Source organism: Lissotriton helveticus, chromosome 4_1 (assembly GCF_964261635.1).
Source record: "Lissotriton helveticus chromosome 4_1, aLisHel1.1, whole genome shotgun sequence".
Lineage (NCBI taxonomy): Eukaryota > Metazoa > Chordata > Amphibia > Caudata > Salamandridae > Lissotriton > Lissotriton helveticus.
Genome location: NC_136063.1, coordinates 22,056,804 through 22,082,760, shown reverse-complemented (window position 1 = coordinate 22,082,760; position 25,957 = coordinate 22,056,804). Strand labels below are relative to the sequence as shown.

Sequence of the window (25,957 nt, the reverse complement as noted above, 5' to 3'; positions counted from 1 at the left end):
GTGCAGGTGGGCCCCCGCCACATATTTATACAATTCAATTGGCCCTATCAACTTGCTGGAGCTATGAGATTTAATGTGTCCTAGTGATGTGGAGATTGGGTGCCACTCCTCCCCTGGTGCAAATCTGTAGCTGTATGAGAAGCCCCAGTGCCCATACGCGGTACGGTGTCTGCCGCGAACGCCATGTTGAAGTCAGGCTGTCTCTGAACTTACTGCCTTACCCCCATACTTGTAGAGCCTTAGGAATGTTTCTCCTGACAGCTACTAAGATGGAGTAGGAGTGCCTATGGGGGATGAACAAAGGTCTCAAACTTTCAGGGCAAGTGAACACTTAAAGCCATAATCATAGGCTTGCGTTCCCGCAATGTTAAAAACTCCAAGTTTGCAGAAGTCTTGCGTAGAGCATCCTTTCCCGCTATATGATCTTGCAGCTTCACCTGTTGAAAAACACAAACAATAATCAGTCATTAACATTGCTGTCAGATCAATGTTTTCTGCATTTAGGAAGGAAATCACTTCCATCCCAGGACCCAGGGTCTCAGATTGGCCGCTGACCCACAACAGTAATTGTAGGAGTCCACCTGGGCCAGGTTCCAGGGCCTGGGATTTATTGTTGAATTGTAAACATTACAGACGGTCCATACATGTCCTCGTGGTTGGAATTAAGAGCGGTGCATGGGACAAGGACACTGTCAGCCTGACTTGTACTTTATAGTCTCAGCTTTTTATTGCTCACAGTGATCATCATATTATTTGATGGATATTATGTGAGAAATCATGTGATGTTATACAGTTATTGGACTCCTTTTTTTCTTTTTCTTTTGCAAAGAATGTCAGACACTTCACACATTTCATTCAACTGAAAACCAAGACTACTCAGTTGTTATTAATTAAAATGCAGCCATCATGGAAGAAAGTATGTGTTATTTGTATTTATTATTTCTTTGTGCAATCTCTTATGATTGACTTATTTCCAGCATACAACTTAAAAAAACACTGTACTTCAGTGGTGTGTTGAAGAGTGTGAGTTCTCTCAAATAACTGAGACGTGTACACATGCCAAGATGCCCAGTGTATCATGGCTGGGTCTGACACGAGCAGTGAATTACTGAGCATTTACATAGTGAGTATTGGAGACAGAGTGGAAAATGTTGTAATGTTGGATTATCACCTTTGTGCTCACTTGTCACTCACTAACTTCCATATCTTCTCATTATTTCAAAGGGTATTATGAAGGGCTCCCTTGGGATTACCTGTATGATGGGTATGTAGTCATAGCACAAAGGTAAGAATTGCAGAGAATGAGGGAATAGTATTGTTTGGCATCTACGTCTGCATCCTATCAGCTCTTCCCCCAATAAGCAGGACAACTAAAAGTAATCTTGTGGATTTAATGTGCTTAGATTTTGTGGTTATAGGGTTGTGCAACAACTGGCATTTTGGAGTTTGGGTAAAATATAAGGCATACGCAAATTCAAAATTACTTTATTTGGTTTCAATTAAGAAAAACAATAAAAGTGCAGACATAAAGGCCCAATACATTGTTAATAATTAACACAAATAGTTTAAAAGACCAGTTTGTCCAGTTAAAATAACTTAATATACATACATGTTATTAAAAACCACACTGATTATTAGATATCAATCAAACCTCAATGGTAAATGGAGTAGAAAGTGCAACAGTAATCTTATTATAGGTTACTCCTATGACTAATACAGAATTTCAGGAATTTCACAATATTTATCACCAAGCATTCTGAATCCATGAGTCGCAATGCGAAACGGGCAGAACGGAATTGACGTAAGCCTAAAATTTTTAAAATTGGAATTAACCAGAGCTTTCTTGGATCTACGTAAAATTTACAGAAAAGTGCAACATGAATTAAAGATTGAGGTGAGACATCATCACATGGGCAAGTTGGTAGTAGCTTCTACCAATCGTTGGTTTTGGGAAATGCAACCAGTTGGTGAAAAATATTGAACCTAAAGCGGGTCAACAGAAACCTTTCATAACCGCTCAAATTGCAGATTAAATAAGGCTGAATGGCCATAGAGGATTGGATCAGCTATGAGTGTTGGACTGAGTTTTTGTTAATTTCAGAGACAAGACACAAGTCTTCCAGATGAGTCATGCATCGATTTTTCAACCCTTTTCTTGAAAGCTCTGGAATAAGCAATGGATTATAATAATATCTTTCTAGGCCCAGGTCGTACAGAAACTTCTTAACATATAGAAGCCCGTCAATCGTAACTGAATTTTTGAGTGCGAGACAGTCTTTCAGAATGCATTGAGTAAAAACTAACTTAGTAGATGACCAAAGACGGTGCCACAAAAGGATTGGCTGCATTTTTATGATGTCGGTGATGCATGGCAAACCTAATTCTAGGTGGCAACCAAAGGTCGAGGTGCCTCTCGGAACAGCGAGTAGGAACCTCAAGAAACTGTTCTCAACTTTTTGAAGCGCTTCCGTCTGGGCGTAGTCCCGCACCCCAGCTCCTTAGATGGCAGTACTAATGCATTTCGCGTGATAAAGCTGAATCATCTCGGCCGGAGGTCTTTTACCTAGCCTCTGTGTAAAGCTTACTAGTGCCGAGGTGGACCTTACAAATAGCAGTTTTCTGGCCTCTAAAGCTTTTCTCCAAGTGCATTTATCATCAATTAAAATTCCAAGATAGGGGTGCGTGTTTGTATTCTCCACCTTGGTATTGTTAATAAAAATGCCTCTCATTTTTTTATGCCTAGGCCCTACATCCATTATAAAAGTTTTTTTAATATTAATTTTTAAGTCTAGGTTGAACATATATGTGTTATATCTATTGAGTGAGCGTTGGAGTTCCAGGGGAGTGCAAGCAATGATCACAGCGTCGTCCGCGTAGAGGAGAGCTGGTATCGGGCGATTTGAAATAAGGGGAAGGTCCTGACACCCCTCCAACATGGCTGCTTCTAGGCCTTTTGTATAAAGTATAAAAAGGAAGGGGGCCAGGACACAGCCCTGCCTGACATCCCACTCAACCCTAAACGGCGCTGTCAGCTCACCTCCCACTCCAAATCTCACCTTGGCCGTGGCATTTGAGTACATTTCACGCAGGAAATTAACTAGGGAGAGTTTGATGCCCATTTCTGTTAAAATACCCCACAGTTTTGAATGGCTTACACAATTGAAAGCTGACGTTAAGTCTACGTAGGCCAAATGCTGTCTCCCACCCTTTGCATTTACATATTTACCAATTAACAGTGTCAGATTTAAAACTTGCTCAGTGGTGCCCATACCCTCCCTGAACCCGTACTGGAGATCTGATAATATCTTATTGTCATCAGTCCATTGCTGAAGGCGCTCAAGTATGATGCGCCCAACAACTTTACCCAGAGAATCTAGTAGCAAAATGGGAGGATAACAGTATGGATTTTGACAATCTCCTTTTTTAAATACCGGGACCAGGATTGAGTCCAACCAAGAATCCACCAAACCCACTGCACAGGTTGCTTCCAAGACCCTGACCAAAATTGGCGTCCAAAGACCCATGTTAAATTTAAAAATGTCGACCAGGACCCCATCGGGGCCTGGCGCCTTACCCCCTTTACTTGCCATTCAGGCAAGTTCAATTTCGGACTGAGTAAAATCTAAAACAAGAGGGGTGAATGCGGGCTTGTGAGAGCAGTTAGTCATCCCTAGTTGATTCTGGTTAGTTGTTGCACTAGCCGTTAATCCGAAAATCTGAGTGAAAAGTTCCACCCATGATGATTCTTCAATAGCTATTTCTATTTTGTCGTTTTCCTTAAATCCTGACAGGAATGGAGTTTTAATTATCTCATCCAGAAAGCAGTGCTATCTTTCATCGAGCAGCTTTTATGAAGTTCTGCCCATATCTCCTGTTTCAGTTCAGCTTTCCTTACTTTGATTACAGACTGATACGTTTTTCTGAGTTGTATAATTTCTCGCTTGTCTCTTTCTGGTTTGTGGAGGGCAGTTTTTAGATTTGAATGGGCTTTAGTATAAGCACTGTTAAACCAGCCCTCTGTTTTCCGCTTATTCCCTTTAGTATTGATACGCAGGGCTTCCTTTACTTATCTAAAATAACTTGCGGGATAGATGAGGCATGCAAACATTTTTCGATGGCATTAGTAGAATTCTTCACTACTTCCTTAGTTATCTTTGCCGGGTCAGCTCGTTCCCATTGAAGCGAGTAACCATTTAATCTGTTCAGGACCACATTTTCTTCACCAAGTGCACTCATTCGTTTAGTCTTATTTCATCTGGCCGGGGTAGAAAGTGTGATACTATTAGGGAAGTGATCACTAAATGCATTATCATGGGTTTTAAAATTCAAAATAAGGGATGCTGCATTGCTTGACAAAAAAATAAAATCTATTCAGGTAGAAGCTCCCGTACCGTTAAAAGTCTGAGTCAAGGGTACTGGAGGGAGCACTAGTTTGTTCGCCAGAGTGAGTTTTAAGATAAATATGGCCTCATTTAGACAATCCCTACTCTGAGTGTGTGGAAAATGAGTCAAGTTGTTAGTGTTCTCATCTTGAATGCCACAAGTTGTATTGTCATTTTTGCCACAGGGAGATAAATTGAAGTTGCCGCCCCAAATGACGGAAACTCTCTTATTTTGATTCTTATTATTAAGTTCCATTAGGATATAGCGGATCTCTTTTAGAGTGTCAAGCAACTGGGTCTTTTGTAAATTATTGTAGAAATTAACTAAGACGAAATTTTCAGATGTATTCATGTCAAGGATTATTATTTGAAAGTTCACCTCCATTTTTAATGGTTTAGTTTTCCCAATTGCTAAGAGATTGGAAAAGTAGACCGTCAGGCCTCCGTTTGCACACCCAGTTGGAGATGGAAAACGCGGGTGAAAAGTATGTTTCATAACCATTTAAGTGAATAGGTGAAACAGCCCACATCTCTTGGAAACAGAGGATGCTGTAATTTCACGAGAAGGTGAGCCCCTCATAATAATTGACCTTTGGGTGTAGACCAGCTACATTCCAAAAGAGAATACTGAGTGGTAACCCCCTCGACATTCTTGCCTCATTGGAACTTAGCAATAGACGGTTTCCTGCTTGAACTGGCGGAAGGTTGTTAACTATATTGCCAGGGTTTACAGGAACATTATTTCTAAAGCACAAACTCTCTGGTACCGAACTGTTACCAAGATTGACTAAATTAGATGTTTGCACCACCTCTACAGGGGCCATATTATAATTCAAAGTAGAAGGCGGTGATGTGACCCTCACTCCCACCAATTGAAACAAATTAGAAATATTCCATAGATGGTTCTTACTGTGTCTTTTCACCGGGCTGAGCAATCTGCTGGCTGTACAAGTTGATTGTCAGTCCATGGCATCAAGGAAGGATAATGACTCAAACATGTTTGCCGTTAGGATTGAGCCGTGCCCTGCTCCTCTCAGCCTGGAGGTTGGTTTATAGAAAAAACCCAGTGGAAGCGCAGTAATACTTTTTCTTTGGGCGAAAGTTTCCTTTGGGGTTCAAAAGGGATCGGACCAGCTGCGGACGGCGAAAGATTATAACAATACAATCGCTGGCGATGGCCTTTGCAGAAGCACCGACTCACCCATCAGGATTTCAGTAATATTCTGAGGTCTGAAATTCTTGAATTTGGTCAGCCAGTCCGCCGCTTTATTACGGAGAGATAACCAGGATTCGCTCTGTCCCTCTTTCAAAACCGGAACCCCGGTTAGAATTATTACATATGGGCAGGAGGCTGGTGGTAGACCTAGGGTATCAGGACTCGGGTTCGGAGACATCTTGTAGGATTCATTTAGTCTATCTTGCCCTGGTCTACTCTTTTCTCCCCCCCCTGTTGGGTAGCTTTGGTCTTGAGGCCTCTGCTGCCCGTGATGGTAAAATGGGCGAGTGGGATTCCCTTGGCCTCCCGTGCTTGCTAACCAGGTTTAAGGGCGGGGATTCCTCCAGATGAATAGGGCTTTTACCCCTTGTTCCAAGGCAGGGTTGGATTTTATCCATTAAATTAAATATCTGTTTCTACCCACGTACTTTGAGTTTTTTGAGTTCCATCTATTTGTTCCTCTGTTTGAGGAGACACTTGGGGACTTGAACTTGGGCCACCTTTGTTCCTAACATTCTATGCCCCCCTTAACGCCCTTCTGTCTGGTTCTTGATACTTTCCCTTAGGCTTTTTTGGTTTGTTTCCGAGTTCTTGGTCTAGTTCATGAGGTTAAGCTGCTATCGTTTAAACAAAATAGAATCCACTCAGAAAGTGGTAGTGATCCCTAAAGTGATGGGGAGCACACAGTGTTGTTTAAATGCCCCTCACACACCAACAGGCCCCTTGGTGTCATGCTTCATCATCGGGGCCTTCGTACCCCTCTACGGGATGCGGCGTGCTACGACTTACGGATACGTAGGAGCACTTGATAGTGAACTATGTGTAGGTGTGTGTTTTGGGGAAGAAGTGTGAGTAGTGAGGTGAGGTGAAAAAGTGGAGGTTTAAAAAAATACCTGGCTCATAGGAAAAAATTATTTATTATGTCCTCGGCTGGTATTGTTAAAAAGTGCAAGGTGAGGTTGACAGATATACGTATTAGGGTATATAAACCTTTAAAAACGTCGACATGTTTCGGAGTACAGCGACTCCTTCTTCAGGACGAGGATATGCATGTTATCCTCACCTTACTCACATGGATGTAGAATGTTAAAGTGTATTCTACGCTGCTCCGACGAAGTGTCACACTTCGTCGGAGCAGCGTTGAGGGGAAGGCAGTCCATTAGACCGTGCAGTAACCGTTCCTTTACTGAGCAGTGAGGAAGGCATCCCCCAATACCACGCTTAGGCTCATGAGGTCAGAGAACCTTGAACTATAAGTTCTTCTGAACGCCAATGGGGCGCAACAGATCTTATGCACTATTAACATTGATAGGTACATTTTCACCTAGTTTGTACTTTTGGTAGAATACACTCTAACATGTTAAGCTATCAACATCCCGTTCTTGGTTTGATGGAATCGATAGTGAATTAGCCGAAGGGGGTTTATTATTACTTTGGATGGTAATATTAGGTGTCAGCCGTTCTGTTAGCTGGATCTCGTTTGTGAGAAGCGACTCAGCTCTGATCAGAAAGGAGTCTAATGTGCCTACTGCACTCTTGCGTTTCTCCATACTCTTCTGTTATTCAACCAGTTCCAAAAAATGATAGATTGATCTAGTTCCTTAGACTCCCAAAATCCCAAAAACCCTTAGTCTCGTAACTTACAAAATGGCCACACAAACTACAAAAAATCAGGAACTTAGAAAAAGAAGACTATCCTTAGGGAGACAACGCAAAGCTTTAGTCAGTAAAGTTCTTACCCACGCCTCAGAACAAAGTCCCCCCAAAAATTTTAGTCAAGGGTGGTCGCCCTGCCACTTCCTGTCCCCTGATGAGCACAGACGGGCCCGCCCTAGGCCCACGCGCGTCCCGTACCGTGGGAGCCCGACAGTCCTTTTAAGCGCCTCCGTGCGCTAGCTGGCGGCGTCAGCGGCATGCACGCTGCAGGGGATGCTGGGAGGCATAGTTTGCCTCTCTCCCGGCGTCCGACCTCCCAGGAAAGGCACCTGACTCTCGGTGGTGGCGGCTCCATAAACAGTGACCCAGCGATGATGTTGGTGACTCTCGGCGGTGCCGGCTCCAAAATAAATGCCCCAGTCAAGGATTACAACTTTACAATGAGCTCCCGCACCACCGACAGTCCTTTTAAGTGCCTCCGTGCGCTAGATGGTGGCATGCGCGCTGCTGGGGATGCTGGGAGGCGTAGTTTGCCTCTCTCCGACCTACCAGGAATGGCACCTGACTCTCGCGGTGGTGGCTCCTTAAACAGTGCCCCAGTGATGATGTTGGTGACTCTCGGCGGTGGCGGCTCCAAAATAAATGCCCCAGGTAAGGATTACAACTTTACAACAAGCTCTATAAGGCACATAAAACACAGTAATGGATATCTTCACATGCTGAGGATTTGAGTTATAGTTCTAAATTAGTCATTACCTTTTCTTATAACAATATTTATGATACAATATAATATGCCCCGAAATTCACATGTGGAGAGATAGCACATTCATGGAAATGTAACAAATGGGATTCTACCTTTTTAAAATGTGCTTACATTTTTTTTTCTAGCTCTACTTATGACAACCATGATAGTAATATTTACAAATCCAGTACACACTCTCCTTGGAATGATACACTCAGAGTTTGGACCAGTACTAATAAAATCATAACATGTTTTTGTCTCACTCCAGTGGAATTAGTCACATACATCATTTTGACATTCATCATCACCTTTATTTCATTTGAAGGTTTTCCAGCTATCCTCAAGAAGTGGAACCACCCTTCTACCCACCATCTTCATGTTAGCAAAGCACACCTGCCATTTGGGTGTCAAATGGAAGCCCTGGATGTGATTGTTCACCCCATCAGCCATATGCTTCCTTGGACAGAAAAGTGCAAACCAAGCCCTGCTCGAGTTGCTCATACAGACCACAATGTTTCTTTCCAAGCATTGGTAGGACTGGATGCACTTTTTTTCTCCTGGTCCTGAAAAATCTTACACAATATGTGTCCTGAACAGGCAGCTTGGCCAACATGATTTACAATCTATGATTTGATTTGAAATGATCTCACTTGGCTGTGTTTTTCCTGAATTTGCTTAATCACATCAAATACATTTTCAAAGCCCTGGTTTAATTGCCATTAAGAAGTCATTGTTGTGTCATAACTCATTGAATTGCATCATTCAGCCATGTCATGGTATGTTATAACTAAGCATGAGCGCAAAATCCGCTCCGATCGCGGATTTTGCGGATTTTCGGCAAATCCGCGATCCGCGAACTCTCGCGGATTTGCCGAAAATCCGCAATCCGCGATCGGAGCGGATTTTGCGGTCAAAAGTTCAAGCGCGCCTAATTAACGATGGCGCCGGCAAGCTGCCAGCGCCATCCTGCAATAGTTACTTAATTAGCTTCAACAGGAAGCTCTAACAGATAAGATACAGCAGGGGCTCGAGCGCCTGCTTTATTTTAGCAGTTGGAGCTTCCTGTTGAAGCTAATTAAGTAACTTTTGCAGGATGGCGCTGGCAGCTTGCCGGCGCCATCGTAAATTATTTCAACAGTGGTGTCTTCTTGAATAAATATGAAGGGCAGGGTTCATTCGGGCACGACGGTCCTGGCACAAAAAAATAAACCTCAACAGGAAACACTTGCAAATATCAATAAAGCATGTGCCCTAGTTGAAGCTTAAATTCAGTGACTCATTCATCAGCCCAAAAATTAATCTGCTGCTCTGATCGGTCTCTGACCTTTTATACACACAAGAGGCATGCTCGCATGGACGCCCCGTCCGTTTGGCCCCGCCCACACACTCGAGGTGTGCACCGTCTTCCCGCCATTTACCCACTATGATGGACATTTCACTCAAGGGACCCCTGCGCACTTCGGCGCGATTGCATAGTGACACACACTTGGTCGCTGGAACTAGTTGAAGCGCAAATGCAGTGACTCATTCAGCAGCCCAAAAAAAAACGTGAGCGTTGGGAGGCTGGGCATCTTTGACTTTTACGAGCGCAACCCCCGTGCTGTTCCTGTGACCAGGGGCTTCTGTCTCTTAATCTGCTGCTCTGATCGGTCTCTGACCTTTTAGACACACAAGAGGCATGTGCGCTCGCGTGGAAGCCCCGTCCGTTTGGCCCCGCCCACACGCTCGAGGAAGCCCCGCCCCCAAATCCGCAAATCCGCTGAATCCACGGATTTTGCGGATCCACGATCCGTGAATCCGCTGAATCCGCGAATCGTGGATCCGCAAAATCCGCCCATGCTTAGTTATAACATGTAATGGAATGTAAATTGATTTATGGGACAGTAGGATCTGCTTCTTATAGTTACCCCCACTTGTTGCTGATGTTTCACTGTTTTTGACTTAGTCTGGCTGGGATCCTGCTGTCCAGGACCCCAGCCTAGCTGCTTTCTCCTCTAAATTGATTGCATGTACTCTAGGTATACTCCATATTAGATTCTGTGATACCCTTATAATTCCCTATATAGTATACTATGTAACTAGGGGATAGGTACCACAGAGGACTACCAGGGGCTGCAGCATGTATTGAGACCCTTCAAACTGGCATCACAGGTCTGCTGCTGCAACCTGTGTAAGGTGGTGCATGCACCCCTTACTTAGATATAGGTTCACTATATCTACCTTATATCACTGCACATATAAACCTATCATTCACCCCTATGAAAGGCCTTATCAATCCTGAAGGCAGACTACTGTGTTTTATGTGAGAGGGTGCCCATGCATGAGCAGAGCACCTCTGCAGCCTTCTGAATCTATTCTCTGGGGTTGTTCTGTGATGCAGCTAACCATATACCCTTACGTGCATTATAATCTTGTGGTAAATGCTAACTTTAAAACAGCCGCATGGAAACATGTAGTGTTTGGTTATATACATAACACCTGAGCACACAACATCATTATTTCTATAATCCTATATGTTTATGATGCCTTTTAAAGCATATCGCAGTATCTCTAAACCCTATCGTCCAAAATCGTATTTTTCCAAAAGAGAATACAATAGTCCAATCACAGTCTTCAGTTAGGTGTATGCTTTTAATTTGCAGATCAATAATAAATAGCACCACAGCAGCCGACGCGCGTTTCGCCCACAGGGCTTTTTCAAGGCTGCAAAAAAAGTATTTATAAATGTCTTTAGGACAATGTACTCACATTATTCGCAATCAACACATTTAAATATGCCATTTACATAAAGACCATCTTGTGATCCAACAGAGAAACATTCCTATTCAATTCACACACACATATTGACATAACACCGTAGTGGACAGTGCCACCCAGAGACAATCCATTTATGTTGGTGGAAAATACATAAGTAAAAAGAGTTATAAAACCTACTCAGTTGTGTGATCCGTGCACAGTTGGCACGGTGCATATTCTTTCACATACTCAGATATAGTGGTTGTGGGATTATACATGTCAACCTATGCCCATATCGCATCCATCACCTAGTGCATACCTCATGCACGTGTTTAATCACTTATCTCACCTTCATTTAATATTTTGGACACCCGAATCTTCTAACTCGAGGGAACAGATATCTACCTTTCAAATCGTAATGGTCCAGATGTTTACGAAAACAATCTTGGTTTAGTTGAGATTAGTAGTGCCCATTTGGCATTCTAAGAGAAGAGTAATTTGGTATAATTTAACATTGGTCATTTTTCTTTCTATTATTCATTTGGGCTGTTAACCCACCATTGCCTTCTATTTTGATACATGATGGCCAGAGTAAGATAGTAACAATCTATATCCTTAGCTTAATTTTAGTATACCATCATTATCATTAAGTATGGGCGAAATCAGTGAAATCGTGGTCCGCGAAATCGTGCGAATACGAATTCGCGATCTGCATAATTTGCGAATTCGTGCGATATTGCGAATTTTTGTTTTTTTGCATGTTCGTGGGGCTCCTTGCGTGTTCACCCCTGCTACCACCCTCTGGTTCAGCACTCAACACTGCCCCCCTCTGGTTCATCACTGCCACCCTCTGGTACACCACTGCCACCCTCTGGTTCATCACATCACGCTCTGGTTCACCACTGCCACCCTCTGGTTCACCACTGCCACCCTCTGGTTCACCACTGCTACCCTCTGGTTCATCACAGCACCCTCTGGTTCACCACTGACATCCTCTGGTTCATCACAACACCCTCTGGTTCACCCCTGCCACCCTCAGGTTTAGCACTCACTACTGCCACCCTCTGGTTCATCACTGCCACCCTCTGGTTCATTACTGCCACCCTCTGGTTTGCCACTGCCACCCTCGGGATCATCACTACCTCCCTCTGGTTCATTAATGCCACCCTCTGGTTCATCACAGCACTCTCTGGTTCACCAGTGCCACCCTCTGGTTCATCACTGCCACCCTCTGGTTCACAACTGCCACCCTCTGGTTCATCACTGCCACCCTCTGGTTCACCTCTGCCACCTTCAGGTTCAGCACTCACCACTTCCACCCTCTGGTTCATCACAGCGCCCTCTGGTTCACCCCTGCTGCCACCCTCTGGTTCAGCACTCATCACTGCCACCCTCTGGTTCATCACTGCCACCCTCTGGTTCACCACTGCCACCCTCTGGTTCACCACTGCCACCCTCTGGTTCATTTCAGCACCCTCTGGTTCACCACTGCAACCCTCTGGTTCACCACTGCCACCCTCTGGTTCATCACAGCACCCTCTCGTTCACCACTGACACCCTCTGGTTTATCACAGCACCCTCTCGTTTGCCCCTGCCACCCTCAGATTCAGCACTCACTACTGCCACCCTCTGGTTCATCACTGCCACCCTCTGGTTCATTACTGCCACCCTCTGGCTCGCCACTGCCACCCTCAGGATCATCACTGCCACCCTCTGGTTCATTACTTTCACCCTCTGGTTCTTCACAGCACCCTCTGGTTCACCAATACCACCCTCTGGTTCATCACTGCCACCCTCTGGTTCACCACTGCCACCCTCTGGTTCATAACTGCCACCCTTTGGTTCACCACTGCCACCCTCTGGTTCATCACTGCCACCCTCGGGTTCATCACAGCCACCCTCTGGTTCATCCCTGCCACCCTCTGGTTCATTCCTGCCACCCTCTGCTTCATCACAGCACCCTCTGGTTCACCACTGACACCCTCTGGTTCATCACAGCACCCTCTGGTTCACCCCTGCCACCCTCAGGTTCAGCACTCACTACTGCCATCCTCTGGTTCATCCCTGCCACCCTCTGGTTCATCCCTGCCACCCTCTGGTTCATCCCTGCCACCCTCTGGTTCATCACTGCCACACTCTGGTTCAGCACTGCCACCCTCTGGTTCACCAGTGCCACCCTCTGGTTCACCACTGCCACCCTCTGGTTCATCACAGCACCCTCTGGTTCATCCCTGCCACCCTCTGGTTCCCTGCCACCCTCTGGTTCATCCCTGCCACCCTCTGGTTCATCACTGCCTCCTTCTCATTCAGCACTGCCACCTTCTCGTTCACCACTGCCACCCTCTGGTTCACCACTGCCACCCTCTGGTTCATTTCAGCACCCTCTGGTTCACCACTGCAACCCTCTGGTTCACCACTTCCACCCTCTGGTTCATCACAGCACCCTCTGGTTCACCACTGACACCCTCTGGTTTATCACAGCACCCTCTCGTTTGCCCCTGCCACCCTCAGGTTCAGCACTCACTACTGCCACCCTCTGGTTCATCACTGCCACCCTCTGGTTCATTACTGCACCCTCTGGCTCGCCACTGCCACCCTCAGGATCATCACTGCCACCCTCTGGTTCATTATTTCCACCCTCGGGTTCTTCACAGCACCCTCTGGTTCACCAATGCCACCCTCTGGTTCATCACTGCCACCCTCTGGTTCACCACTGCCACCCTCTGGTTCATAACTGCCACCCTCTGGTTCACCACTGCCACCCTCGGGTTCATGACAGCCACCCTCTGGTTCATCCCTGCCACCCTCTGGTTCATCCCTGCCACCCTCAGGTTCATCCCTGCCACCCTCTGCTTCATCACAGCACCCTCTGGTTCACCACTGACACCCTCTGGATCATCACAGCACCCTCTGGTTCACCCCTGCCACCCTCAGGTTCAGCACTCACTACTGCCATCCTCTGGTTCATCCCTGCCACCCTCTGGTTCATCCCTGCCACCCTCTGGTTCATCCCTGCCACCCTCTGGTTCATCACTGCCACCCTCTGGTTCACCACTGCCACCCTCTGGTTCATCACAGCACCCTCTGGTTCATCAGTGCCACCCTCTGGTTCATCCCTGCCACCCTCTGGTTCATCCCTGCCACCCTCTGGTTCATCACTGCCACCTTCTCGTTCAGCACTGCCACCCTCTGGTTCATCAGTGCCACCCTCTGGTTCATCACTACCACCCTCTGGTTGATCACTGCCACCCTCTTGTTCAAGACTGCCACCCTCTGGTTCACCAGTGCCACCCTCTGGTTCACCACTGTAGATTATGGGGGGAAAGCACACCTGCCCAACTGAGATGAATTCATTTGGGGCTGGTTAATGTGTCACTGAATTTGAGCTTCAAGTCTGGCACCTGCTTCCTTAGCTGTAAGTGCTTCCTGTTGCAGTTTAATTTTTTTAACAGGAGCATTGTGCCATACTTGTAACTATTCTCTGACCCTGCTTTGAGGGTCGGAGCAGGGTCAGAGAATAGTTGCAAGTAGGCAACTGAACTCTGGAGGGGCCCCTCAGGAAGCACTAAAGGGAATGGTTACAAATTAGCTTGAACTTTTGCACCTGCTAAGTGCTTTCAGTTTTCCAAAATTCGTTTTTCTGCCATTTTGCGAGGTTTGCTGGGTGCGAATCCGTGCGAAATCGAACTTGCAATCCGCAAATTTGTGCGAATTTGCAGATTTCCTTTTTTTTGCGTGTTTGCGCGTTTTTTTGCTTATTCGCGGATTTGCTTGCAGCAGATAGACCACTAGGTTGCCCATGCGGTCGTGTATGGGCGCAGCCATCTTGTTTGCGTGACGTATTTCCGTTTCCAGGCGCTTGTTGCATGCTCGCATCGTATGCGGCGCGCGATTACGTGTTCATGGGCGTTTTTGCGTGCTCGCAGGGAAAATATCGGGAGAACTTACCCCCGCGGTCCTCTACGGGCGCGGCCATCTTGTTTTTCATTCACTGCTATGGTTTTGGGCATGCTACCTTTCTATCCATCTCACATCTTCGTAATCCTATGTTTTTCTGAACTTTTTTTGTGTTTTCTTTGCTTATATCTCTCTCTTCAATTTCCTACATCTATATTTTGTGTTTTTTTTAAAGTTTTTGTTACTTTATTACCTACTTTTTTTCTTTCGCTCTCTCTCTTATTTTTTTCACACCTATTCTTCTTTCCTTCTTCTTGTGCCCAGGACCATGGCTAAGGGAGCCGACAAGGGGAAGGGGAAGGGCCCAGCACCCCGTACCCGGCTCCCTTGCGGGCGTTTGAGGGGCGAGGAAGTCCAGCCCAGGGAGATCTTCTCCGCGGTGGAGGTGGCCGCCTTGATGGTGTTTGTGCAAGTCCACCTCCCTAAAACCGTGGCAGCAGGTGGGCGGATTGCTTCCGGTTACGGCCTCCGGGAGCGTCGCCAGCTGTGGGAGAAGGTGTGCCGGCGTATGTATAAGGAGTCTGGGGTCCGGCGCACCTACCAGCAAGTGACGCACCGGTGGAGTGACATCTTGGACCGGGAGCATTACTTGCTCGACCTGCTCAGTGTGGAGATCCCTGGCCTTGGTAAGTAGCTATTTAATAACTACTTTTTTTCCTTCTGCTCTGTTATATTGCTAATCTATTTTTTTCCTGAAGAGTACGAATGCTGCTGGTTCGATTACATTGCAGGTAAATTAATGTTTAAATAGCTTCTGTCATTGCAGGTGCTCGCCTGGTTATTGGCGTTGCTACTATGCTTATTTGTTTGCAACTTTTTAGTCATTTGAGAACATTACTGCGTAATGCTAGAGACAGTAGACTCAAGTCTAGTCCTTCTTTGTACACCTGCTGCTGCCACTTTGAAGAGATAGTGGTAGATTTATACGTTGAGTATAATATTTATTACTTGTTATAGGACATTTGTTAGTGGTCTGCAATCATGATGACGGACTGTGTCTGTCACGCGACGTCTCGTGCTGCTGAGTGGTGGCAGTCGCAGTAGAACCTTTTTGTTGTTGATGTAGTTAGTGAATTACATAACTTTCCTATTAGATGGTCTGCGAATCCTGCAATACTGTACTACTATCCTCCTAGTTGACCAGATCAGATGCAATTGATGTTAATTTGTTTCCCCGACATAATTTTAGATTGAGTACAAAGAAATCAAATATTTCCCAAAAAACAATAATCCATGTTGTGTTTCATTATTTCATGATCACCAGGACCTCCCAGGGGCGAGGCGGCGACGGCGACAGAGACTCCGGTGGCAGAAGGCGGAGAGGCTCAGTCCCTTGCAGGCTCTTCTGCTGGCCTCAGGAAGTAGTTCTATTAATACTTATACTTCCCTAACTTTTACAGCTCCTATTCATTACAAACTGGTTCCTAATAATTCTATGTTTTACAAAATAGTCTTTGATCTTCTTCTAATGTAGACTACTTTCTACATTCTTATCCTGCCTCTACCATCACTCTCTGTGCTACTGCTATTTACAATTATGAGTCGGTCTGTATAGGTAGCTAAGCTTGCCCATTCGGCAAATGGTGTGAAACAAAACTGTGATAGAGCAATAGCTCTAGGCACTGAGTGCAGTCCTCTGGGTTGCCTTTGCTGTCTATTCCAGTCTTCTTAATGTAAATGCTTTGACAATTTCCAACAACAAAATGTCATTGTTTACACCAAGTAAAAGGTAGCACTTGCCTTTTTAATTTGAGAGGAGCACATCCAATACCGCTAGTGTTTCAGGGACTATTCTGCAAACAAAAAAGTATGGACAAGATAAATAGGACATTGTTGATGATAGGTGCAGTTCGACTTCGACATACATCAGTCCGAAAAAAAGTTGAACCCCCATTTCCATGACCAACCATCTAGAATGTCTGACCAATGATTTTACGACCCAGAAGAACAGAAGAAGACTACCTCCGAGTCCCGGCCTATCTGAGTCACTGAAACATGACTGCCAAGTGCAGTAGTTCAAACCTTTCCGCTCACTCACTCGTGAACAAAAACCACACAGTGTTTGTTAGTTTTAAAGTTTTATTTTCAATTAGGAAATGAAAACATTATTTCTTTATTTTTAATAGCGTAGTATTCTGATGGATGAAGATGACGTTAAAGTTTAAACAACATTCCCATGAATGAAATTAGTATGAATCAAACTTAATAATAGTTAACAGACACAGGTAATTATTAGAATAACTGTGTGTGAGCCCCCACCTTCTTTAAAGTACTTAAAGTACTGCTGGTGATGACTCAGTAGTAGTTGGTGAATCGTCTGGCAGAAGGGCAATGGAATCTTCTTTCTGTAATGAGAAAAATGGTGCACCTTAAGCAAGCATTCATCAGTTGTCATAAGAAGAAGTGTAGCATTTAATGGAATAAGCATATAAAAGGTTAACACCCTTCCCAAAACCGTTACTTTTTTTAAATCCCTGCAATAAAAAATGTGTTATGTAACATTTTCTTCCATTACGAGACAAAATAGGGGGTTGTGTATGGCATCTGAAAATATGACATGTTTTTCCTAGACGTCATAATGCGGCACAGATGACCACCAGTGCCCGGGTCAGCAATTCGGAGGGGTCCACTCTGGATGCAGCGGCGCCAAAAGGAGGAGCTGGAGCGGGAGACTCAGCGGCGGCGGATGGTGGTAAGGTATTATTTTCCTTACTTAATGACATTTTATTGAGTAGGCTTGTAAAGGAGTGTATGATGTACTGTACAGTAGTACACAGTACACTAGTATAAGTACACTGTACTGTCAAGAACATTTACTAATTTAGAACTACTTTTTGGGCAATCACGGAGAAGACAGTCAACCTTGACTTGTAATAGCATTAGCGGCGGTACTTCTCTGGTAACCAATGGCCCCCTCTATTTCACTTCAACTCAGCTGGCAAATTTTTATTGTGAAGCCAAGTCATATCAGATGTAGTTTAGGGATGTGAAGAACGAAAAGTTAAAGAAGGTTGTAACAAAGGACGAGCGAGTCTTAATATTTATTTATGACTGTAAAGAATGGTTTTGTTGAATGCAATTCAACATAAGAAAGAAGACGGCGGTTTCCAAAAAATAATGAAAAGGGTGTTAGTTGGTTGTTGACAAAAATAAATGGTACATTTGAGACATTAAGAAGAATCATAGATGTACTTTGGAAGCCTGGATGTTATCTACTTTATCCTCCTCGTCGATAGCAGAGGTGTATGATGTAGTAGAGCAGACGCTGAGTGAATGAAGTATGGCCAGTGGCAGTGCCACCCCTATAGAAAAGTAAGACATTCCTATCCCCACCTGCATGTACTGCTTAAAGTACTGCAAGTCTGCATCATCATGGCCTGTGTCTGTATTTCTTGGGTGAAAGCTGAGTGAGCTGCCATTATGGCGGCTACCACAAGTTCACGTACCAGTAATTTCTTTTGCAAAACAAGAGAAAAAAAGTAAAAAAGGCCTTTTTTTTGTACTCTCTGACTATGTATGTAGTAGTGAGTCCACCTATAGCACTGCTAGTGGAATTCCTGAAACTCACAGTGTCACAGGCTTACAAAGACGGCGGAAAGATACATGCCAAAATTTTATACTGTGTTTGCTACTTGCTGGTGTTACTGAGTGTCAACCTTCCATTGAATTATTTTGACTTTATGTTAAAGACTATTGGCTGCAGTATTTTTCTTTCTTTCTTAATAGATGCTACTCCCAAAAAGCTCACCCGTAAGGAGATGGCTGTCCGGGCTAGGGCCCGTAAGCTGGAGGCTATTTGTGTCAAGTATCGGCAGTTGTGGGCTCGAGAGCATGAGGAGACATCAACATCTACATCCTCCTCCACTGCCCCCGGGTCCACCAGCCAGAAGCCTACAGCCAAACGGAGCCGTGGCCCGACAGCCTCCCACCACCGCCGCACAGCAGCAACAACATCAGCGCCCCCCCAAGATCAAGGATCGTTTGTGTGCGCCAACTACGCAAAAGAGTGGACTACCTGGAACGGTTGGCCGAAAAACATCAGCGCCAGGGGGACATGAAGCAACAGCTTGCAAAACTACGCCACCGGTTGCTTTGACCTTATCCTCCCCAGCAAGTGTGTGGAATTTATTGTTGTTGTCAGTCACACCTCAATGAAATACCACACAGCCCGGGGGAAGAGGGTTAGGGTTTAAACATTGGATGGTAATGGGGATTTTTGGGAAGGTTTGGTAGAGAGGAAAAAAACACAGCATGGACAGTCAAACAACAATGAAGAGAAACAAATCTTTGGATTTGAAGATATTGCTAAACCTTTAAAGGGACATAAAGGAAGTGCACTACTGCATGCCAGAAGTTGTTTACTAAATGGATGGTTAGCTTACTGAAAAGTAGTACTACTACTTACTGCAACTTACTAGTAACTACGAAGGAACAAGTTAGCAGTACAGGGCTGCAGTCATTACGCAATTTCACTTGCCTCTCTGCCCTCAGAGAATAAACACTTAGAACATTAAATTAGTGTTAAACATAGCAAAGATGTATCAAATAGCTGGAGGGATGAATTTGAAGCAGAGATCAAACAAATGCACAGAGTCACACTCGTAGAAGTAAGTTCAAGTTCACAAGAATATCATTTAAAAGATAAGGAGAACTTTGGATACTGTTACTGTTTTTTGTAGTTGTCCCGTTGAATTTGTGAAGTTGATGCATCCAGCCATTCCTCTTATTCGCGGTACTCCTTCATTCCATCGGATGCTCCGTCGATCAATCTTGGTGACCAGACACACTGACTGTCCACTGCCTGCCTGATGTGGATTTGCGGATCGCTAATTGTAAGGCGGAGTAGTACATCAATGGCACAGGGTAAAAGCCTGCCTGTAATTGATGATGGAAAAACACAACAGTAAGTGTTAAGGACACCTCGGAGAAAAAAATATACAAGGCACGCTGTGTAGTGCAAAAATTATACTGTCACTTTCAGAGATGACAATCCCCAAAAACTAGAACACCCCACATTACCCTCCCAAAAACGTGCAGAATACTGCTGCTACCTCGCAGAGGCCTAATTTCAAATCGTGCCAAAACCTCCCTTTTCCACCATGGATTTTCTTCAAACCACTTGCAATCAAAATTAGACATTCCAACAAGTGTTCCAAGACACCACCCAGTCGTAAAAATCTAGAACCCCCGCCCAAACACATGCAATACAATACTGCTAACCCTAACGAGCCCTAAGTTAAGAATAGTGGCAAACGCTTTCTTTAACTAGGCCACATCCCCCCTTTCCCACCATGGATTTTCTTTAAACCACTTGCAACCAAAATTACACATTCCCACGAGTGCTCTAAGACCCCAGAACCCATGCAATACTGCTGCCAGTGCTAACCCTAACGAGCCCTAAGTTAAAAAAAAGTGCCATAACGCTTTTCAACATGGATTTTCTCCAAACCAATTTTATCCGGTATTATACCTTCACAGCAATGCCCCAAGCCGCGACAACCCACCCGCAAAAAAGCAGAACACCCCCAAACAGGCAAAAAGCAAAAATGGAAAATCTCATACTTAGAATCAGCCTTCTTTCAATTCTGTCCAAACGAGCTGTGCAGCTAGGCCATAACTCCCGTTTTCCACATTGGATTTCCTGAAAAACAAATGCAATCAAAATTATACTGTGCCAGCAGTGCTCCCAGACCCCAAAACCCACCCCCAAACACCAGGAACCCCCCCAACAGCACCCCAAAGACAAGCAAGTGAGCAAAAACGCAAAAAATGTCAACTCCGATTTTATCCGGTATTAGACCTTCCCAGCAATGCCCCCAGACCCGTCAACCCAGGCGGAAACAAGTAGAAGACCTCCAAACAGGCAAAAAGCAAATATACAAAAATGGGGACTTAAAAATTTTCTGACAAATTTCCATAATCACTCCGCGCGCGCTCTGCAGCTAGGCCATAACTCCCCTTTGCAACCATGGATTTGCTTCAAACCTCTTGCAATCAAAAGTATCCATACACAGCGTTGCTCCAAGGCCCTAAAACCCACCCCCAAAACACCAGGAACCCCTCAAGCAAGCCCCCGAAAACATGAAAGTGAGCGAAAACGCTAAAAATTGAAAAACTTGTTCACCATGTATTTTATCCAAAACAGTTTTATCCGGTATTAAACCTTCCCAGCAATGCCCCCAGACCCGTCAACCCAGGTGGAAACAAGTAGAATACCCCTAAACAGGCAAAAAGCAAAACCGGAAAAGCTCACACTTAGAAATATTTAGGCCTCATTCCAAAATCACTCCAAGCGCGCTGTGCAGCTAGGGCATAACTCCCGTTTTCCACCATGGATTTCCTGAAAAACAAATACAATCAAATTTATACTGTGCCAGCAGTGCTCCAAGACCCCAAAACCCACTCCCAAACACCAGGAACCCCCCCAAACAGCACCCCAAAGACAAGCGAGCAAAAACGAAAAAACTTTTTCAACTCCGATTTTCTTCAAAACACGTTTATCCGGTATTAGACCTTCCCAGCAATGCCCCCAGACCCGTCAACCCAGGCGGAAACAAGTAGAAGACAGGCAAAAAGCAAATATACAAAAATGGGGACTTTGAAATTTTCCGGCAAATTTCCAAAATCACTCCGCGCGTGTTCTGCAGCTTGGCCCTAACTCCCCTTTGCCACCATGGATTTGCTTCAAATTTCTTGCAATCAAAAGTATCCATACCCAGCGTTGCTCCAAGACCCCAAAACCCACCCCCAAACACCAGGAACCCCCCCAAACAGGCCCCCAAAAATGCTAAAGTGAGCAAAATGCCTGAAAATGGATAAAAAATGTCACCTCCGATTTTCTCCAAAACACTTTTATCCGGTATTAGACCTTCCAAGCAATGCCCCCAGATCCGTCAACCCAGGCGGAAAAAAGTAGAAGACCCCCAAACAGCCAAAAAGCAAAACCTTAAAAAGTGAGACTTCAGTCCAAATGGGCTGTGCAGCTAGGCCCTAATTCCCCTTTTCCACCATGGATTTCCTAAAAAACAAATGCAATCAACATTAGACTGTGCCAGCAGTGCTCCCTGACCCCCCGACCCAGCACCGCAAATCTAGAACACCCCCAAATAAACCCAAAAACCTGCAATACTGGTATATTGAAAACATGGCAAATTGCGCTGTTCACAAAAAACAAACTACTGAAAGAGGGGGTCTCAGTGTAGAGAAAATAATTTCACTTGGTTGCTTTAAAAAGAAATCATCAAAAACAAGCAATGAAGCCGCACTGTTTTAATTCACAATGAGGAACAATATAACAAATATACTGACACTAGTTGGAGCATATAATAGGTTGTACAGTGGCCAAAAACAGGGGGGGGGAAAGGTGGTGATGTGAGGAGTGTGTAGGTATAGGATTGTGACAATAAGATCAATGCGGTATCACGGAATACATTCGTGTTTTAATTAACAATACAAGAAGGAACAAAGGACTGAGTAGTTCTCAATAGCGATGCATAGAACAGTCATACTCCAGTAGAGCAACCAATATCAAATGAAATATGGAGTTGACATGAAGGGAGACGTTGTCGACGTTTCGACCCTCAAAATATCGCAGGGTTAGTTGAGCCCTTGCAGCGGGGTCTTCATCAGGACAAGGGACTGGGCAGGCAACCTAATGAATGTATATATAGACGGATTACTTGATCAATTTCAGAGTATAATGTCCATCAAATGTGACAACACTTAATTGGGTTAGGCAGAGCACACAGTAAAGAGCATACCGTTAGAATTGGCGCTCTATCTTGTCACAGCTTACGTCATCATGGAAATGGATATGTGGAAAGCTGGAGGGGTGGAGTGGAGAGAACTAAATTAATTAAATTTGAAATTTAAGAGATCAAGACAAACATTCATGGTTAAAATTCATCATGGCCTGAAATGATCATGGACATTGGAGGATTACATTAAACCCTACACTTACTTGAGTGAGGGTAGATTAGAGCGGCGGAGGAGGAGGAGGGGCCAGCCCTGGGGCGGCAGAACAGTCGATTTCTGAAAGATGGTGATAATTTGACTTTAGGCAAAGAAAGGATCAACATTGTAACGGATTAAGAGCAACTGACCGTTAAAAAACGAGGGATTGGGGGCCAACATACCAGTGTCGTCCAGCAGGATCGGCGTTAGTACAAAGGAATAGGTGGTTCAAACAGCACATCTGTTGACCTGAAAAACAGCGTGACCGAGAAGCTGGTTAGTCATCGGATGCGGGTGCCCCTAGGGCGTTTGTCATATAGCCAGTAACGGTTGTGATCGGAAAAAAGATGCAGCTTACCGATTACCGACTTGATCGGGTTTCAATCTGCACTCGCGTTGGGAAGCGGCGAGGCGCGTTTCCTGGTTAGGTATGTAACCATGGAAGCGGGGGCGTGTTTGAACTTCGTGAGAATGGACAGCGAAGACAGACACGTTTAGGACAGGCAAAACACCCGCGATGGGGGTGAGAACAAGGTTAAGGGACTTCAAAAATTTATTCTAGAGTGATATTGGTTTACTCAACATTTCTGATAGAAAAGAATAATTTCGTCAAATTAAGCGATATTAATACAGTTGTTACAGAGTAACCATGGAGACCACTACGATGGACAGTGAAAAAAGACTTAAAAGACAAATTGACGTTAACTAGTCAAAAGTCAATATGGGTAAAATATACACAATTGTGAAATAGCATAAATGGGATAATGGTAGTCAAATAGAAGAATACAGCAACATCAGAGTTGATTGCCTGAGTTGATCTATTTGGCCATGAATGTCGGGAATCGAAACAATCATAGTATTAAAGCAATAAAGTACTTGGTACTTTCTATTCGGGCGTACCTCTCGCATGAGGGTAAAGGCCCATATATTTGCCACACAGTACCAACGTGCAATTTCTGATAAATTGAGAAACGTAAAATACAAACAATTGTGAATTAACATAAATGCAATAATGGTAGTCAAATGGAAAACTACAGCAATATCAAGCTTGGTATATGTACATAGTTGTCTAAATCGGTCGATCAGCCGTGAATGTCAGAAATTGACTCAGTCATAGTTTTATCAAGGCATTGATGTACTAGTAGTGCTTTCTATTCGGGCGTACCTCTCGCATAAGGGTAAAGGCCCATGTCATTACCACACAGTACACACGTACGAAGGTATAGGATATCACAAGGATAGTTCACACACTTGACGTACAGTAATATGGGAGGCCAGATGGTCTAATAAAGATAATTAATACTACACAAATAATCCCACTAGTGAGGTATACCTCTGCAGTCTTAATCGATTAAAGCATATGGTTATTGGCCTGGGTCGCGAATTCAAGGTGATATTGCTAACTGGGAGAATGAGCTGTCGTGTTCATTAAGACCATTCTGAATAGAATCAAAACGAAGCATCCATTTTATTTAGCGGATATTCAGAATATTGGAAATATTGCCCCCTCTGGGTCCCAACACTGCCTTCTCTATTATCACCCATCTAAGACTATCAGGGGGATGGTTAGCCAGTTTAAAGTGGTCAACTAGAGGAGCGCCCTGTACTTCACATCTTATCCTACTCATGTGTTGGAGAATTCGCACCTTTGCCTTTTGTTGGGTTTGTCCGATATAGATTAGTCCACATGGGCACACAATCGCATAGATGACGTTAGACGTGTTACAACTACTGTGGAACTTGAGTTGAATAGTGTGTTGAAGGTGTGCGAATTCTTTGGTTTGGATAGTTGTGTCACACGCCTTGCATTTACCGCACCTGAAGTGGCCCACAACGGGTGGAAGATTCCATACTGAAATAATTGTAGGGTCTTCAGGAATGGATAGAAAAGACCGTACCACGTGGTCTTTAACACTCTTGGCTTTCTTAAAGGCATGTAGGGGAGTCACCTTTTGATCAATATCGTCGGATACCAATTGCCAATGTTTGTTGATAATACGTTTGATTTGATTACTCTTGGTGGAATATGTGGTCACACAGACTATTCTTTCGTTGTTACCAGATTCCTTGTCTTTTAGAATGAGTAGTTCTTCGCGAGGGTAGAACCAGGCCCGCTTTCTCGATTTCTTTACCAGTCGTTTTGGATACCCTCGTTCTTGGAGGCGGTTGGCAAGATCCTCTGACTCCTGGAGATAGTGTTCCTTATTGGAGCAGTTTCTTCGAATGCGGAGAAACTGACCGAATGGTAAATTGTCGCGAAGGGCACGGGGATGGTGGCTGGTGTATTGTAGCAGTGAGTTCCTCTCCGCAGGTTTGCGATACAGAGTGGTCAATAGGATTCCTGAGTCTTCATAGATGGTGATGTCTAGAAAGTTGATCCTCTTCTGGTCTGATTGACTTGTAAATTTTAAATGAGGTGATTGTTCGTTCAACCACACAAAGAACGCTGATAGTTCATCCATACTGCCATTCCAGATAAGAAGGATATCATCTATGTATCGCATCCAAATACTTAGTTGGTCTTTGAATGGATTCAAATTGTTAAGCACAGTGTCGTTTTCAAATGCCGCCATGTACAAAATCGCCACGTCCGGGGCGAAAGGAGCCCCCATCGCTACTCCGGAGATCTGGAGGTAAAATTGGTTTTTGAAAATGAAAACGTTTTTGGTCATAGCTATCGTGAGTAGAGCTACAATAAATTCAGTTGGAACCTGTACCTGTACAAAAAACAAACAGCAATTGCTTTCAACAGAGACAGACAAACATTGCTGGCCACTGCATGCCATCTTCTCATTATTCATTACCTTTTCTACTTTATGTCTGCATCTTCTTCGGAAAGTGAGGGCCCACAGGGCAGCTTCTCCTGTAAATTTCAGAAGTAGGTCTGTCAACAATCAGCAAGCATGTAGTCAGTCAGTTATTTCAGTCCCACTTGAGGGGACTCGTGTACGAAGACAAAGTTTGTTTTTTCTCCATAATCCATCCATCTGCCTTGAGGGAAATGGATAGGGGGAGTCTGGAGGAGGAGGATAGAGGAGCATGATTGAGTTGTGAACTTGTGAACATCTGAATGCAGACTGCGGCACCTTCAAATCAATAAGGAAAATAAGATGAAGGCAGTGCTGATGATGGTCTTACTGTGATTAGTGATTAGAGTTTTATTGTGGTAAAAGTAGCAAAACAAAGAAAGACACACAGGAATAAAAGTGAATAAGTACGAAAAAAAATGAAGTAATTTTCAGTCCTCGGAGTCAGGGAAGCAGAGCTCGTCCTCCAAGTCTATGAATGGAGACGGGAGTAGGTCTGGTGACCTAG

At 44.5% G+C, this 25,957-nt stretch overlaps 1 protein-coding gene across 1 annotated transcript in view; it reads right to left on the bottom strand.

Moving 5' to 3' along the window:
* Window positions 1-276: 276 nt before the first annotated feature.
* The window catches only part of LOC144827827 (uncharacterized), a 162,624-nt gene continuing 136,943 nt past the window's right edge, over window positions 277-25,957 (bottom strand). The window contains exon 6 of the mRNA XM_078685992.1: window positions 277-437. Within this exon, the coding sequence (XP_078542118.1) occupies window positions 307-437 (131 nt within the window). The 3' untranslated portion in view covers window positions 277-306. The remainder of the gene's footprint in view (window positions 438-25,957) is intronic.